General features: G+C 36.4%; 1 protein-coding gene across 12 annotated transcripts in view; it reads left to right on the top strand.

Moving 5' to 3' along the window:
* The window catches only part of RALGPS2 (Ral GEF with PH domain and SH3 binding motif 2), a 131,447-nt gene that overhangs the window by 51,299 nt on the left and 63,578 nt on the right, over positions 1-16,570 (top strand). For all 12 annotated transcript variants that reach the window (XM_074876991.1, XM_074876986.1, XM_074876997.1 and 9 more), the window contains 3 exons: positions 6,913-7,002; positions 10,414-10,506; positions 14,257-14,383. In XM_074876991.1, coding sequence (XP_074733092.1) covers positions 6,913-7,002; positions 10,414-10,506; positions 14,257-14,383 — 310 coding nt within the window. The remainder of the gene's footprint in view (positions 1-6,912; positions 7,003-10,413; positions 10,507-14,256; positions 14,384-16,570) is intronic.

The raw sequence follows: 16,570 nt of genomic DNA, 5'->3' as shown, positions 1-16,570 counted from the left end.
CACTTCTCATTTGTTATTGTATAATGTACTAAAGAACTGCAGGAATTGGTTAATCAAAGTTGACTTAAGACATAAAAGAATTGGTAAAATACACTTAGTAGCAAGAAGGAAGGAGGGGAAACCTTATCATGGGAATAAGCAATCAGCTTACTGCAAACTGACCATTTGTCATTACAGAGCCACTGTTTAAAAATATCTAACCCGTAAAATATGTTAAGGATAGAGGGAAGGAACATTTACCTTGTATAGCTGGCAAGAACTAGGAGGAGATACCTGCACTTTAAAAGTAGCTGTTAAAGATCTTAAATGTTGCTAAAACACTAACTCTGTTGTTAAATAGTGCTTAGAAAACTTCTAAATACAGTATTTTTAGATTAACGTATAGGATATATGCTAGCAAAATCCCATTAGTTTACTATTGTAATCCTGTCTTAAATCTCCCCTTCTTATTCATCCTAATGACTTTGGTTTTGTGACCATTTTAGATTTTAATTTTTTTAAAGGATGTTTCTGTGTTTTACTCTGTGGAACACTTATCACATCTGTTCACTGAATTATTGATGGGTGATATTCTTGGTTTTGTTCAGTCTTAGTTTTTCTAAAAATTCATGTGAAACTGGCTATACACATACAGCAAAGATGCTAGAAATACCTGCCTTTTAGTAATACATTTCTTCGTAATAGTTGGTAGTCCTGTTTCCCCAGACAGCATTGCTAGCTGCTAAAGGGAGCCTTACATATTTTCATTACCCCAGAGTGCATATTAGTTGTTGATAGTCATTGGCTATTTCATCTGTCTTAATTTGTTTCAAGAAACTCTTATTTTTGTTTGAAAGACAGGTCAATCTGAAAGAAATTATAAAACTAGGTGATTCTGAAAGGTCTGTGGTGTCTTTGCACTTGTTCAGTGTGTTTCAGTGGACTAAAAGACCTATGTCACTGTTTAAATTTTTTCAGTATGGTAAAGGAGAATCTTGAATAAAATGCAGCACTCGGACAACTGCTCGAAGGCAGTCAGTAGAATTTCTTGTACTGTTTCTCTCCCCTTGCTCTCTTCCCTTTGGCTTTGCATCTGAAGGCCTTGCTAGAAATAATGCAGTCAGAAAGGGACTAAAACTTATTTATGAATTCTCCCTCTCTGTAGCTTATTTTTGGGGAATGCCAGAAAAACAATAAACATACAAACAGAATATATTAGCTTTAAGATTGATGCCATGACAGGTGGCCTATAGTTCTTTTTGGATGTCATTGTATTGACATTCAATACAGTGGTATGTACACAAATACAGCTGCAAATTTTTTTGTCATAAGGTTTAGGTTTGTAATTAAGCCTCACCCCATTCGTGTGCTTTCTCTACAGCCATAAAAGTTGCATGTGCCCCTCTGTCAGCTGACAGGTTCCTTCACTGAGAATATCTTTGCTAATGATTTCTTAAGAGCCTTCTTAACATCTTGAAAATTTTGTTTTCTGTAATCTTTAAGCTCCAGCAAAGACCTATCCATCTGACGGGATGTGTCCCTGGCTTTCATTTCCCTGCTGGGTTTCAGATGTTGCATTGGCTGCTACAGCAGATTCCCGTACTTAGATGGCTGTTATTGCTGCTTTTAATGTCTAAAGGAAGTACATTGCCATTATCCTTGGGACACTTCTGAAACAAGAAAAGTGGCAAAATCTACAAGTGTGTCTTTGCTGTGCCAGTGAGTTTTGTAAAGTCACCAGTGCAATCAAGACAGGCCAGTTTGAGGCCCTGTTCCATTGATTATCTCCCAAGAAATGAAAAAAGGTCTTTTTTTTTGCTTTTTAACAGGCAGCCAGTAAGTACTTGGAGCCATTGCAATTCACCATTAAATCACCTGGAACAGGACAAGTAGCTTTTCTTTCTGTTTTTCACATTGTCAGCACCATCACATTTGGATGTTGCAGTGCTTAGGCTGTCTTTTGGACTGTATTTAAAGCCAGAAGATTTGGAGGCATTTCTAGGTCTTCTTTCCTATTTATTTTTTTCTTGTTTGTTTCTGCTCTCTTTAATGTGTCATTTGAAAAACACTGATACAGGAGTCCTAATAGCCTGTAGGAGAAACTGCCTTGAAGAGCCAAAGAATAGGTAATAAAGAGGAAACAAGTCCAGCTATGTAATGTCTGCTCAGATTCTGCGTTAGTTTGCCTCTAACCAATTTTTTGGGAAACTACTGCATGCAGCTTTGATGGCTGAGGGACATACCGTTTGCAAGAAGCTCTTCCAAGAAGTTTGCATCAGCCTTTATTGTGGCAGCAAGGAAAAAGTCATCATTCTTACCTTTGAATTATAGTGGGACGGGAGAAGGGAGGGAAAAAGGACAAGTATTTTCAGTTGCAGGTTCCTGTTACTCATGATGGTAAGTCAAAAGTTGAGGTACTGAGACAGTAACTTTGGATGACTTTTGATGTGGTGTGGGGCTACGGTTCCAAATGCGTCATTGCGGAGGACTCATTCATTCTGGTAGTAATGTTGTATTTAGATTCACCATCCTTCTGGGAGCAGTGAAACCCAAGAATTCCTATGGGATGGGCAGTGGTAGCTGGGATAAGAAGGCATGGTGGAGTAAGCAATTTTCATCTCCCTTGCCTGGTTTGCCGCCTTGGCGTTCAGTTCTTATCCCAGGTGCTTGCTCAGCAGAGTGTAGTTCCTGTTGGGCACCTGCCCCACTTACCTGGGGGTTTCAAATCAGGAAAATCATTGTGACTTTTGGCTTAATCAGTCCTGAATACATTCGTCAAACTTTTGTTAACCTTTGAAATTTCACTGGGTTTAACTTCTGCATTGAATTATGCTCTTTCCTTTTTCCCCCAACTTGCCAAAAGAAAACCATGAACAGCTCTCACTTTGTAAGTAAAGAGAATATTAAATCACTAACAGCTGCTTCACAGCAAATTGATCCGCTGATAGCGTTTTGGAAACGGTAATGATTATGTGTAGTTGATTGCAGTCCACTGAGAATGTAGTGTATTTCCAGCATCAGTTATGTGATAATTATATGTGGTGCCTGTAAAAACAGATCGAGTTCAGGGAAGAGAAATCAGTTGAATCATTCCATGCCAGGACTCCTTTATTCCTGAAGAATACATTGCTACAGGGTACTCCATAGATCTACCCATCTACCACTAAGTATTTAAATATATAATTTCTTTACATAAATTTAAGACTCTGATCTCTGCCTTTTTCAGCTTTCTTCTGAAAGTTGTATACTTGCATACTGCTGTACTGGTAAATCTGTCGGTGCAAAATTGTCAAGTCTGTCTGCTTACTAAACCATTATTCTCTACCTTTTGAAAATAAGTGTTTATCGTAAATTTGAAACAAACGAGGTGTGTGTTTTTTGAAGATTGCTGTTAGTCATTGATATGAAAACTTTCATAGTTTATGTAAAGGTAACAGTTGCTCTCCTGTTTATAAGATTATCTGTATTAAAAACCTCTTTCTAGAGGTTTTTATTTAAATGAGTGTGGAACTGTGCTGCCATGGAGCTTAAAGCACTAGAGAAACTTGTCAACTAGATTCAATACATTGGAACAATTTTAAAGCAGAAGATCCTATTTGAAAGGCAAAATTTGTTTTACTAAATCTGTGTTTGGGTTTTTTGTGTGTTGTTTGAAAAACAAATGCAAACATTATGTAGGAGAGGAATTTTGTCTTGAATGTTGTAGTGTTGCTGAGTAGCAGTAAAGTGTGACAGTGAAATTTTACTAGGGTTATCAGAAATTTAAAAACGGGGTGGGGAAGACGTTAGTGGTTTCCTTTGGAAACAAAACAGGGATTCTTCCTTAGCTGTAATAGTGCAAGGTTAGTACTCTGTTTTACATTACATGCTTTTTGTGTACCATATCAGAATGCTTTTAACAGATATTTGGAAGAACAATCCAGAAACTATTAAAGAGTGAGTCTCAAATTTGCCTAGCTACTAATTAGCACAGAAAGCACAATTAGTTTTGGAACCGACTGTGAACTAGAAGCACCAGTATAACAAAAGTAGCATTTCAGATAAGGCAAACCTGGGATCATTTAAAAAGTTTAAGCTGTGATTCAAGAAAAGATACGTTCTGAAGTTAAGCATGTTTTTCTAGGTTGACCTTAATAGGAAGGAATATAAATGCACACATACATATATGTCAAGGGTTAAATGCTGTCTTGAACTGGTGTTGGAGACATTGATGCCCAAAGGCTGTAGGTCATCTAACTGACTGATATTGGTGGGACACTGTGAGAAATAATAACATGTAGATGCAGTGAGAGAGGACTTGAAGCAAAATAACCACAAAATATGTATGGAACAAATATGCATGATTTACGTGAAGAACAAACCTGGATAAAATAAAGTGGCCTATTGAAACAAAAGAGTTTATATAAATAGCTTGTTTTTCAATATTTGGATTCTCAATTATGGTGCTGTCCAAAGATACCAGTGAATAGACAAGACCAGCCAAAACCTGATGTCAATGCTGGTAAAAACACATCAGAGGATAGAGGTGGTTGGAGTGGAAATGATTAAGTGTGCTTAATTCTTTATCTCCCTCTTACTCCGTCACTGAAGGGACTGGATGGCTCTAAGCTTCAAAGAAAGTTGCATTTTGTTCTGGTTTGGTTTTGCTGCAAGTGCTTGGAAGTGTTGAGACTGGGTCTGGCTGGGACTGGGACGGAAACCAGGCTTCCTTGAGTAAACAAGAGCACTTGTGCGGCACAGTGCTTATGTCACTGCGATACTAATGAACTCTCAGAAATCAGGGCCAACATAGGAGATGGTTTGTTTTTTCATCCTGATGAAAATGATTGAGCATTGCTCTGTATTTTGAGCAAGTGTTTCAGCGTCAGGCCCTCCGCAAGCAGTCTCCTGTTACATCGACACTCTGTTAACTTGAGACCAAAGAGATTTGGGATTTTAAGACACAGAAATGTGTGATGTTTCTACCTGATTCTCTATGATATGAAAATCTATGTTCAAAATTTAAATTCCCTTGATCTTCAAAGGAAAAGCATCTCCAGAGAAACTTGTTCATCAGTCAAGGGAAAAGTTGGTTTTCTCAAGCTGTGTAACTACAGCAGAACATCAAACGGAGGTTTTAAGTTTTTTGACAATATTTTGAAGTGAAGTACTTCAGTATTTATGTATTCAGTACTTAAGTATTTTATTGTAATGCTGTTTGCACAGAACCATTTTTGTATCTGTCAGGGTAACACAGTTTATCTGGAGATCCTTTGCCTTAAAAAAAAAAAAAAGAAGAAAAAAAAAAAAGGAGAAAGAAAACTGAGTTCTATGGCTAATTCTCTCCTGGCTAATACAGCCTTAGACAAACAGACCAAAGAAAGGCAGTTGTTACACAAGATGTTTGTGGGTTTTTTCATGATTTTTTTTTGGGTAATTATTCCAATTTTTGGTTCCAAAGAGCTGTTAATATTTTGACATCCCAGTTCTCATCACGTCACTGTAACTTCACTGAAGATGTAATAATTTGGAGGTACGGATCTTCTCATGCTATTCTGTATAAAGAACTGTCATACTATACAAAGTGAAAGAGTATTTCATTTTTTTAATTGAAATTTTGGGCAGGAACATGAATACATATGCAGTGTTAGTTTACAAGAAGTAGTTTAGCATCACGCTTAAAATGCAGCATGACAGGTTTGAGGATGTTCACGTATGAGAGCACACATTTCTTCATACTGTTTTCAGTAGTTTTGTAAATAGCAGTCATGCTGTATCTCACCAGTTGTTCATTTTTCCTAACTTGTAGTGAACATGTGAATAAAAGCTACAGTATTTGTTACCATTTGGTAATTCTTTGCTACTGTTTTGTTACAGTTATGAAGATGTTCATTTTCTATCATTCTTCTTTGTACTAAAGTGTATGAGAGCAGAGGGCGTAGGGGGAGCAGAGGCGAGAAGATTAGAATTTAGACATGTTAAGAAAACATTTTCAAAGTATAGCTTTTATGAGGTATTCATGTAACCACAAAATGCAGCAACCATCCTTCATACCATACTGAATATAACAGTCATTTTTATACAACAGTAAAGTTACTCCTATAAAACTTAACAAATGAGTATGGAAGCATGCTGTATATTAGCAGGTAATTGGTGTAGCCAGCAATGAGAGTACAGACTGTAGGTTATAGTAGACGCTTCCTACCTTATGTTCCACTTTTGTTCAGGTGATATCGATCTGATTATTTTTATTCCAAGGTGTTGAGAATTTGGAAATGTCAGCAAACTGCAGTTGAAGCTGTTCAACCTGCCTGAGAATTGGACAGTGCAGCTTTGAAGTTGTGGAAAAGTAGAACCAAAGGATATAACTCAATTTTAGGTTTTATATTCCTTCATTTTGTAGACTCTTAATAAAATTTCATCATGCTTTTATTTTCTTGGGAGAACTTTGAAGCTTGAGAGTTTTGCCCTTTGTTTTATTTCTGTGAGATCTCATCCTCAAACTGAAAATGAGTCTGTTGGCGTAGATTGTACATAACTGATTCTGCTGGGGTTTTTTGAGATGTGCTGGTGCAGAAGGGTTTTCCTCATTAGCAAAACAGATCCCAATGTCTTTGTACACAGCTAAGTGATGTGAGAGATTTTACAAAGACAAGTTCTAGCCACCTGCACACTTACTGAGAAAAGCTCTCCAACAAGATACTAGTGTGGTATCTTGGGTGAGAATGGGCAGAATAACAGAGCAAAACACTTTGAAGAAAGTTTTTTATTAATATTTAAGTTGTATTGGTTGGGATTTTATAGTGTATATATATTTGCCTCTTCTCGTATGCAACCTCATAGATAGAAGTGGAAAGGCTGTGAGACTTTTAAGGTATTACTCATGAAATAAAAATATAAAAAATGTAATGTTGAAGCTCTGTATTTTAAAAAGGCAAATTTTCTTCTTTTTAGGTAAGCTTCTGGGTTGTTAGAGAGATTCTACATGCACAGACTTTAAAAATAAGAGCTGAGGTTTTGAGCCACTATATTAAAACTGCAAAGGTAAGAATTTGGATGGGGGGGTGAGAGGGCGTGGGGTTGTGGGATTCACCATGATGAAAGTTCTTACACTTAAGTTGGTCAGTTCAAAAATACACATGGGTAAATATTTATCTGATACCAGATTTAGCTGTGGTTGTATCTGTTGACATGAATAGCTGTTTGGCTTATGCATGTAACAAAGTTGTCTGAAATACTGACAGACCAAAGTCCTGAAATGGAAGCCTTTGTCTGAAAAAAAAAAATAGCTTGACTAAGGAAATGCAAAGATGCCTTATTTCAAATATTGTTTATTAGATAATATAATTTACCAGATGTGTTTTCTAATGTTGGTTAAACCAAAATGCTGTGTGTAGAATCTGTTCCAACATCATCAGTCAGAACAGAAAGTGTTTGCTTTTACTATTGGAAGGAAAGAATCTGTTATCTCTTATTCCAGTTGTGGCATGAATAATATCAGCTTAAATACTGTTTCAAAAATCCACCTGAACTTTGAAAACATTTTAAATCTTTCATCCTGGAATGTCTTCCTGAAAGCCTTTAGGACTGATGATCATAAGAAAAGGGTCAGAAAATCTTGACTTACATGTAGATGAACCAGAGTCCTGGCCCTTCAAACAGAACGAAAATTCTTCATTGTAGTGTAAAGAGAGGGATGTTTTTCAAGGTTTTACTGTCAGGTGGTGGCTAACTGTAACTTACAGCTACCTTCTGTGACCACCTCAGATTACCTGCAAAAAAAAAAGTAAAGTTTTTGTTAATTACCTTGGTATTCATTTTGAAAATGCATTGTCTTGGTATGCATATTTTTAGTGAAGCAATATTTTACTTCTGCAAGATTTGACTATAAATGTTGAGCAAAGCAAGCTAATTTCGTAAGATTCCACAGGCTTTGCTCAATAATCATGCTGTGGTCATAAACTGTTAAGGATCTCTTAAATATCCTTTGATATCTGTTGAGTTAACGTATCTTCATCTCATGTATTTTTAAAAATCACTTAGTGATTTTTTTTGTTTTAAAATACAACCATACAAAAATTTGCCTCGTGATCCATGTCCCTGCCATAGAAGGGGGGAGGTTCACCTGTGTGGCCATAGTGAGGAACTGATCTTGGAAGCCAAGTGAGGTCAGGTTTGGTCAGTACTTGGGTGGGACTTGCCAGTGCTGGGTGTTGTAGGCTCTGCTTTGGGCACAGCACCCCAAATGTGCCTGATCTCATCAGAGGACTGCAGGCAGCAGTGTCTGCTGAAATGCTGCTGATTTTGAGACACTTAAATGCTCTAACAGTTAATTAGCTGAGCTTTGCTTACCTATGAGTTGTAAAAATCACAATTACAAAAAGCAAGAAACTATGTATGGGGTGCTTTTTTATATTTGTTAATTTACTTACTGTATCTATTATCTTGACTTTGCTTATATATGGCTGCTAACATGCAGTTACTGTAGTTGGTGCCATTTGAAGGCTTTTCTATTTACACCAAAGCTATTGTCAAAGCAGCTTGGTGCCAGAGGTCACACTAGTTAGCTTTCCTTCAGAGAGGCTGTAAATCCACTCTACAGTTGTCAGCTCAAAGAATTCACTATCTATTGTATACCTAGCAGTCCTTTAAATGGTATCTCATACTATATTGTTTTATGTGTGAACTAATTGGAATTAATAGTGGCATTCCCCTGAAGTTACCAGACTATTCTGATTGGTTATGACTTCTGTTTAAATGCTGGCAGCACCTAGGAAAGCCCTTTTTTCATTTTTAATCAGCTACACTGTCCTTTGGGACAGTGAACTTTATTACTCTGTTTAGGGATGGGGGAGGGGATTTTACTGTGTAAGTGGAGGGACAAACACCAGCAGTACTATTGGGAAGAATAGGACGACTGTGGTATATGACAAATATCCACCCTCCACCTCACCCCACAAAATATCGATTGCCTTTTACATACAGTTACTAAAGAATCCTCCCAAAAGAGGATTAGGAGAGGGAAACACTTCTTCAGTAGGCATGGAAAGGCTCTTGTTGGTCAGTAGACATGCTGGAATCACAGGGTTCTGGGCACCCAGACTGAATCTGCTACTAGGGTGACCTGACAGTGAGCATTAAATGTGGAATGTCTGAGTAATACCTATGAGAACTTTGTTCTGTAAAAGGCTGTTAGTTTTCTGCCAGTGTGTTAAGTGGAGAGAGAATCACCTGCTCTGCTCCAAAACTATGAGCCAGAAAACCATCTTTGCAGTGTTGCAAATGTAAGGTCTCCTCTGATATTCAGCATTTATTAGGAATCAAGTTAGTCTAACTTTTTCGTCCTGTTATCTTGTGAAAGGCCTCCTAATTAAGAAACTTGGGTAAGCTGAGTTTCAAAGAAGAAAAAAGATTTTCATCATTTCTGAAATAGCAAGGGTTCCTTATATTGTTGTATCATTTCTAGCTGGAGTCCTAACCTACCTTGGTGAATTTTGCAAATGGGTTAAATGGGATTTGCAATACTGTGATTTCTCTTTATCAAAGTCTTTTGGTAGGGGTAAAACCTCCGTTTGTGAATGTAGTTCAGCTCTCTGGGTGCTCATAGCTATCAGAATAATTGATACTGCAGAATAGCTTAAGGAACAGCATTTTCTTCCGGACCATTTAAAGCTTTCGTGACAGTAATACCAGTAGTTAATTGGCCAAAGCAGATTGATGGTTTTGGAGACAGAGGGAAAGAAGAAGAGGGGAGGAAAATTCCAAGTATGTAAGAAAATGCACTTATGCGCAGTTTTTTTGTAGAGAGTTTTTAAGAAAATTCTTTTACCCTGATGTTTTCTGTGTTCAGTTTTGATTTCGTTGTTCCTTTCCACTGGTTAGTTCTAGTTATCATACCCCAAAAATTGTCTTTCAGTGAGAGGTACTCCAGGTACACCTGGCTTTTGAAATTCACCTGGTTGATTTCCTCCTGCAGCAGTATTTTTTGGGTGCTTTGATGCAGCCTTGGTAGCTACGTAAACCTGCAGTGCCAAATACATTTACAATATTAAGTACTGCCATGATTACATCATTCACAACTGGGTTATCCTTTCTGGCATGTTAAGTTTTAAAGTTTTGTTGAATGCTATGAAAGGAAATTGTTGGGTTGGAATGTCAGAAGATTTCTGGCACTTCTGATGTATGTCCCAAGATGTATACCTACAGAGATTTCTTTTCTTTAAGGGTTCTCCATGGGCTATGAAACAGCTAGTATACTGTAATCCAAAACTGTGTAGGTGCAGTAAAGAAAAATTAGGAGGTGCCATAAAAGTGGTGTGGGTGCACAGGAGTTCACTGTAACTCTTCTTTTTAGAACATGCAAGATTTCTTCATTTTCAGATTGTTATTTCTGCATTCGTTATTGACAGCACTTGCAATGTTGTTTATTGTTATCGTATATATTTTTGTTCTCAGAAACTGTATGAGCTGAATAATCTGCATGCTCTTATGGCAGTTGTGTCAGGCCTACAGAGTGCTCCAATCTTCAGGCTGACTAAAACGTGGGCGGTAAGTGAGCAGAAGGACAACGGAGGGGGTTTAATTTATTCTTAGGAAAACACAACATTCTGTAGCATGTTTTCAAGGATGAAATAATTATTACAGATACTTCTAAACTTCTTGTACCATGTACGTAATGTTTCTAGTGCCTCTTAGGTCTATGGTTTCCTGTTGAATTTTTTTTCATTCTGGCATAGAAATATTTTCCTTTGAAAAATAGTTCCCTGCAGATTCTGCTAAATGCAGAGGCTTTTAATTTGGCCAGAAGCTATTTTGTATTTAGTTGCTGGAAAATTATGAATGCCAAAGTGGGTCATACTTTAATCGTTTAGGGGTTTATACAGTTGGAATTTTTTTTTGCTATGGAGAGCAGATGTCCAGAAACACTTGATTCAATTTCCATAAAGAGATTTGTAGTTTCTCTGACTGATAACTAAATCTAGCAATTTTCCTGAGTTTTTCAGAATTACTGTCATAGTTATAACAACTGCGTTACACAGTGTATTTGTTGTGAAAAGAATGGCATTCTTTGGAAACATTTTTATTTGACATCTGGTGTTTGACTGGAATTAATATTATTTTTTGTGTAGCTGTATCCTTAATCAGAAGAACATTAGGAATGACACTTGCTCACTGATACCTCAGAGCTGAGAAAACACTGTGCTTGGTTCAGCCATACATTGTGTAGTTATCTAGCTGTATAAACAGATGAGCTGTGACACTGTCAAGTGTGACAGACATAATCAGGTGACTGAAATACTTCTGTGTGAGGGATATATATAAATAGATCATTAAAAAGAACTAAGAACTTTCACTGAAGATAGGTCAACACATCCTCACATGTTACAAAAATTGGTTTTGATACCTGAACGATAATGTTGTTCAGTTGATAAATGTTACCAAAATTGAATATAATTCACACTTGCCAAGATACTCATGTAGAATTCTGGGCATATTTTGCAAATATACAATTAAGTAAGATATTGATTCAAAATATCAACAATATCTCTAAGGAAATCTTAATGAGGTTAACTCTTCAGAATGATCTTGAGGAGAATTTCTGTTTTTCTGGTTTTATCATGTCGATGAATTGATGCCTCAGCAGTTTTACATAACTGATGGCAAGTTGATTTTTTTGCTATATGACTCAAAACAGATGTCAACTATAACCATATATTAATACAACCATATTAATTACTACCATAGTTATGCCATTCAGAACTGGGAGTCCCCAGTTTCTTTTCCTGCTTGGTCAACCAGAAGTACTAGTTTGCACTTAAAAGGATTATTTGTGTGCTGTTGGCTTATGTGTCAGTTTTAAAAGTTTGCCCCACTTCCAACCTCTGAAATGCCAGGTAACTTCTCCCACATTTCTGCAGGTGTTTAATTTCTCATACAATCCCAAATGACTATATGTTTTTCATCATCTTATATGTAAGCCTTTGCAAATTCAAGCTGCAGGATAGCTCCTAGAAATGTGCACTGCAAACTCATTTAGTTGTCTTTCTCTTGGAAGTCCAGTTTATAAATTCTTGAAGTAATTGTAAGCCTTTGGCTTTCTGTATACTAAAAGCAAGAAAAGGCATGTGAAAAGGCACAGCAAGCTGTTATGTGAGTCACCAAGTCATTTGAGTTAAGTTATACAGGAACCTTCCAAAACCTTCGATAAGGAGGGATTTCTTCTCAGTTTCTGAGATAGTTTGTAGCAGCCTGCAACCAACTTACAAAGTCAGGAAAATAGTTGCAAGTATATACAATTCCTAAAAAAAAAAGTCACCTTATATGGTTGGAATCTAGAGTTGAAAGGAGTCATTAAATACTTGCTTGATAATCTACTGTTCATAAAAAAGATGAAATTCATGTCTTCTGACAGTATGTCTGAATATGTTTGAAATTTGTCTCACTTGCTGCCTGCACACCCTCTGAACTCTGGAGACTAGTAAATGCTTCTAATGTGCGATTTGCCCCATTCAAAATTTGAAAAGAATTATGAACCTTTCCAAGGAAGTTCATAGAATAGAATATTCTACTTTTCTCCGTTTCATATAAAGGAAGTCTAGATGACCAGCTATGACTTGAGCAATGTAAGCAAATAATCATTAGACTTGTAAAGTTAGGTGAGTGAATCCTGCCCCGCTCTGCCAGTACTCTGAAACCTCATCTCTCCTTTCTTGCATTTCAAAGAGGTTGTCTTAAGTGCTGGCACACTATAATTAAAAAGCAAAGAGCAGCCTGAAAGGCTCCGAATCCTTCCCTGCTACCGTAAACTATCAGCCTTAGCTTTTATTGTCTCTGCGTATGTACATCTCTTTACAGTCCTTTACATCCTTTGAGCCTAAGAGACAGAAGAAGAGAAACTATTTAGAAAAGGAAGCAGCTCCAAAACTGAAGAAATAACAGCTGGGTCCTTACTTGCCCTCACAGAAACACTTTTAATATTGTCAGCTTCTCTGTACTTTTGTACATTAGCGCAGGAAGTGGAGGCATGATGTGAATTGCACCACGAGCACAAGGGAAGGTCATACAGGATGAACTTGTTTAGAGATTATTCAATGAGCCTGAAATGATATATCAAACTTGAACAATATTGTGCAGATCAGCACGTTTTGAGGAAAATATAATTAATTTAATTCAAATCTTAATTTAGGCCATTACTATATCTCTTAGTCTTGTTTTACCTTCCAGTCTGCAAAACTACAAAAGTCTTCCAGACACCAAATGGCAGCAGAATATTTTAGAATATTATTAAAGGCAAGATAATCTAGGCTGATTATACTGGAACCATCTTTGAGGAGATAAACTTCAAAAAATAAATGTCATGTTCCAGCGGTTGGAAAGAAGTCATGCCTGTCTGCTGTTCCTTGTTCTGGAATTGCAGATGTCTGCAGTTTTAATGAACATGAGATACTGTTCATCCAAATATTGGAACCAAAGCTAAAGATGTAAATTAGTTGCTAGAATGTCAGAGGTCAGTATGTCTTGGGAAACAATTCACTTTTAAAAGGTGACTGTCTTTTGAAAGCCAGTGTTTGGTGGTGTGTTAGCTATCCTAATGAAAAATAGGATATAGGAGATGTAAGTAAAAAGAACAGTTATTTCAATAGTGAATTTACAGAAGGGACATCTCAATTCTATCATGTTCACATAGTTTGATCTTTAACTGAAAGAGAAAAAGGAATACGCATACAAATTTATCTGACCCATGTAACTTTTGCACTACTGGGTATCTTATGGGGGAAAATTGTGACTGGGACTAGAACACTGAATCTTCTGCAAAAATGTTCAGCGTCTTACACCCTTCTTTAAATTCTGACTCTGAATTGAAGCCTTTAAGGTGATTTTGCAGCAGTAGTTCAGCTAGATGTTTTAAAAATATCTTGACTTAATTTCCCAATCTTACGAAGCGAGCCTAGTTGCTGTTAATTCTGTCAAAGAAAGAGACAGGGGAGAAGAAACAGACAGTGAAGGAGATCCATAACTTTTAAACTTTGTCATTGAAGTGGACATTCCTGTAATATTAAGAGCCATGAAAACTGCTAGTTGGCAGAATAATATGCACAACCTGTATTCAAGTCCAGAATGCCTTCTGTAAAGAAAAACTCTTAAGGAGTAAATGCTGTAATTTTGAAGCAGTTGTATTTAAAAAAAAAAATAAACAAAGCAATGGGGGATGGAGGTGGAAATCTCTGCTTATAAGGGTAAGAGAGAAATCGCAATGATCAGACTTAAGCTCATCTGGTTTTGCCTTTTTTTTCCTAGTTATTGAGTCGGAAGGATAAAGCCACCTTTGAAAAATTGGAGTATGTTATGAGTAAGGAAGATAATTACAAAAGGCTTAGAGACTATATCAGCAGCCTGAAGATGACTCCTTGTATTCCGTATTTAGGTAAGTAGAAGTATTTCTAGTGGGAACCACTAATGACAAACATACTTCCCTAGTAATTACAGAAACTAAAGACCATTTTTTAAGCATTCATGAAACCATTTCAACACTTCAGTAAAGAATCTATAACTACTAGTTGATTCAGGATACTCTGTACGTGTCACGAAATAACTTCACTAGCTCCAGAAAGAAAACACCTATTAAACTTCTTACAAACACTTCAGGTTTACATACAGTATCAGCTTTCTAGGAGATTATTTTCCCATATGCTGTATAGATACATTGATTGACTTCTGGAGAAGTACTTAAATTGTTATGCCTGCTTGCACTCTTAGAGCTAAATCCTTGACTGTTATAGTAATGATGGCTTTTAATTTATGAGAAGCTATAAGTCGCCAACCTCTGAGATAAATAATTGTAGATCTTAAGGTTTGGAACGTGCTGCAATCTGGAGATATTGCTGCATTTAATTATACTAAAGTCATAAGAGAAACTGCATTGTTATGACTGACTCAGCTTTATGGAATAACTGCGTAAATGATATTTCTGTATATCTGAAAACTGGATAAATGTGTTTAATATGTATTGGTTTTGTTGCCAAACTAATTCAGTGTTACTTAATGTCTCGGTTTAGTTTGTTTAAAGTGATCAGTGTGAGGTTTTTTAGTGTTGCTTGATATCATAAGATGTCGGTAGTCACATAAAACTAAGGAAATATTTACCCATTTGTTTCTTTTCCAGAAAAAATAGGTGGTGTTTTTTCAGATATGAGTTGCTCTTACCCCTAAATTCAAGATGACTTTCTGTGGTCATGAAGTTTTATTAAACTGTAATCTCTTTGTTCCTGAAGTTTGATACTTCCTTTACTCAGCTGGACTATTAACTGTTTCAAGATTAATAACTTGACAGTCGTCTTTATGCTGCGATCTAGGTGTCTGTCACAATATTATCTCAGTTGCTTCGTAGCTTGTTATGTGTGACAATATCATCATTGATGTTAGAATCTAGAATGATGCATCTCAAATGCATATATTTGGGTTTTGCAAAATTGTTTGAATGTTACAGGCTTTATATTTAAATAGAAAAAAATACTTTTGCTGTAGTCCTATAGAGTTCTTCATTCTGTTGTCATTTTTTACTTCCCTGTTACATCCCTCCCAGAAACATCCATCAATTCCAACATAATCTTAACAGGTGTTAATTCCCTCTAATTTCAAGTATTCAGATGTTGGTAATTGTTTGTGCCTAGAATGGAAAAGTCAGCATGAGTGTATTTTGTGTGAAGTACAGGGATGAAAGTTGCTGACATGACATTGTCACATGCTACCCTGTTGATGTAGCTGTTAAAACTAGGCCTGAATTAAAAAAAGACAAAAAAGAAGGCACAGATAATGTAATGTGATTAAACATGTCGTTTTGTAGCTTTCCCAGCATGTGTACACATATAGTATATTTGCAGTGTATATGGATCTGAAATGTAGTTTCCACCTTTCCAGATGTTTTTTACATTTATGCCATGATTTTTGAAACATGAAGCCAGGCTCAAATTGTTTTCTTGCTGATTATAAAAGTCCCAAGCCAACCTTCTGTCAGTTTTGGGTTGTTTTTTTTTTTTAAATCCCGTGATACTCTGACCCTTGCCATTATGGTCTTCTGATACTTACTGCTGTACAGAGGAATCTTTATGCTTTGCTGTATTTGTCTGACACTTTAAAAATACTTCCCTACTACGTGCAAGTATATATTTAAAAAAACAAAAAGTTGAAATGTTGGAAAACAATGTTTTAAGTTTTGTTCAGTTACAGATGTTTTCCTCAATGCATTAGCAAGCAACTTCTTGTCTAATTTCTGAATTAGAATAAGTTTTGGGCTTGACTTGATAGTTTGAAGTGAAATGTATTTTTCTTTTCTACTTAGACAGAAACGCTCTTTTCTGTGACCTTAAAGAATGTGTTGTGACGTGATTTCATATGATACCAATTCTTATTAATGACATGAAGAGTGTCCTCAAGTCTTTTTTAATTCTCATAAGGAATAGCAAATGCCCACCAGTGCACTCCCTCTAAAATTAATTTTGTAAGGTTTAAACAAGTGGCAAAAAGAACAAAATTGCCTGGAAACTACAGTTGTGATAAATCTGGATCTATCTTGGAAATTGGCTGTTGAGTCCAGTTTTTCTCATTTGATCAA

The sequence above is a fragment of the Strix uralensis genome, chromosome 8 (assembly GCF_047716275.1).
Source record: "Strix uralensis isolate ZFMK-TIS-50842 chromosome 8, bStrUra1, whole genome shotgun sequence".
In the NCBI taxonomy this organism is placed as follows: domain Eukaryota; kingdom Metazoa; phylum Chordata; class Aves; order Strigiformes; family Strigidae; genus Strix; species Strix uralensis.
Note: the sequence above shows the minus strand (reverse complement) of the source record. Positions and strands in the feature narration are given on the sequence as shown.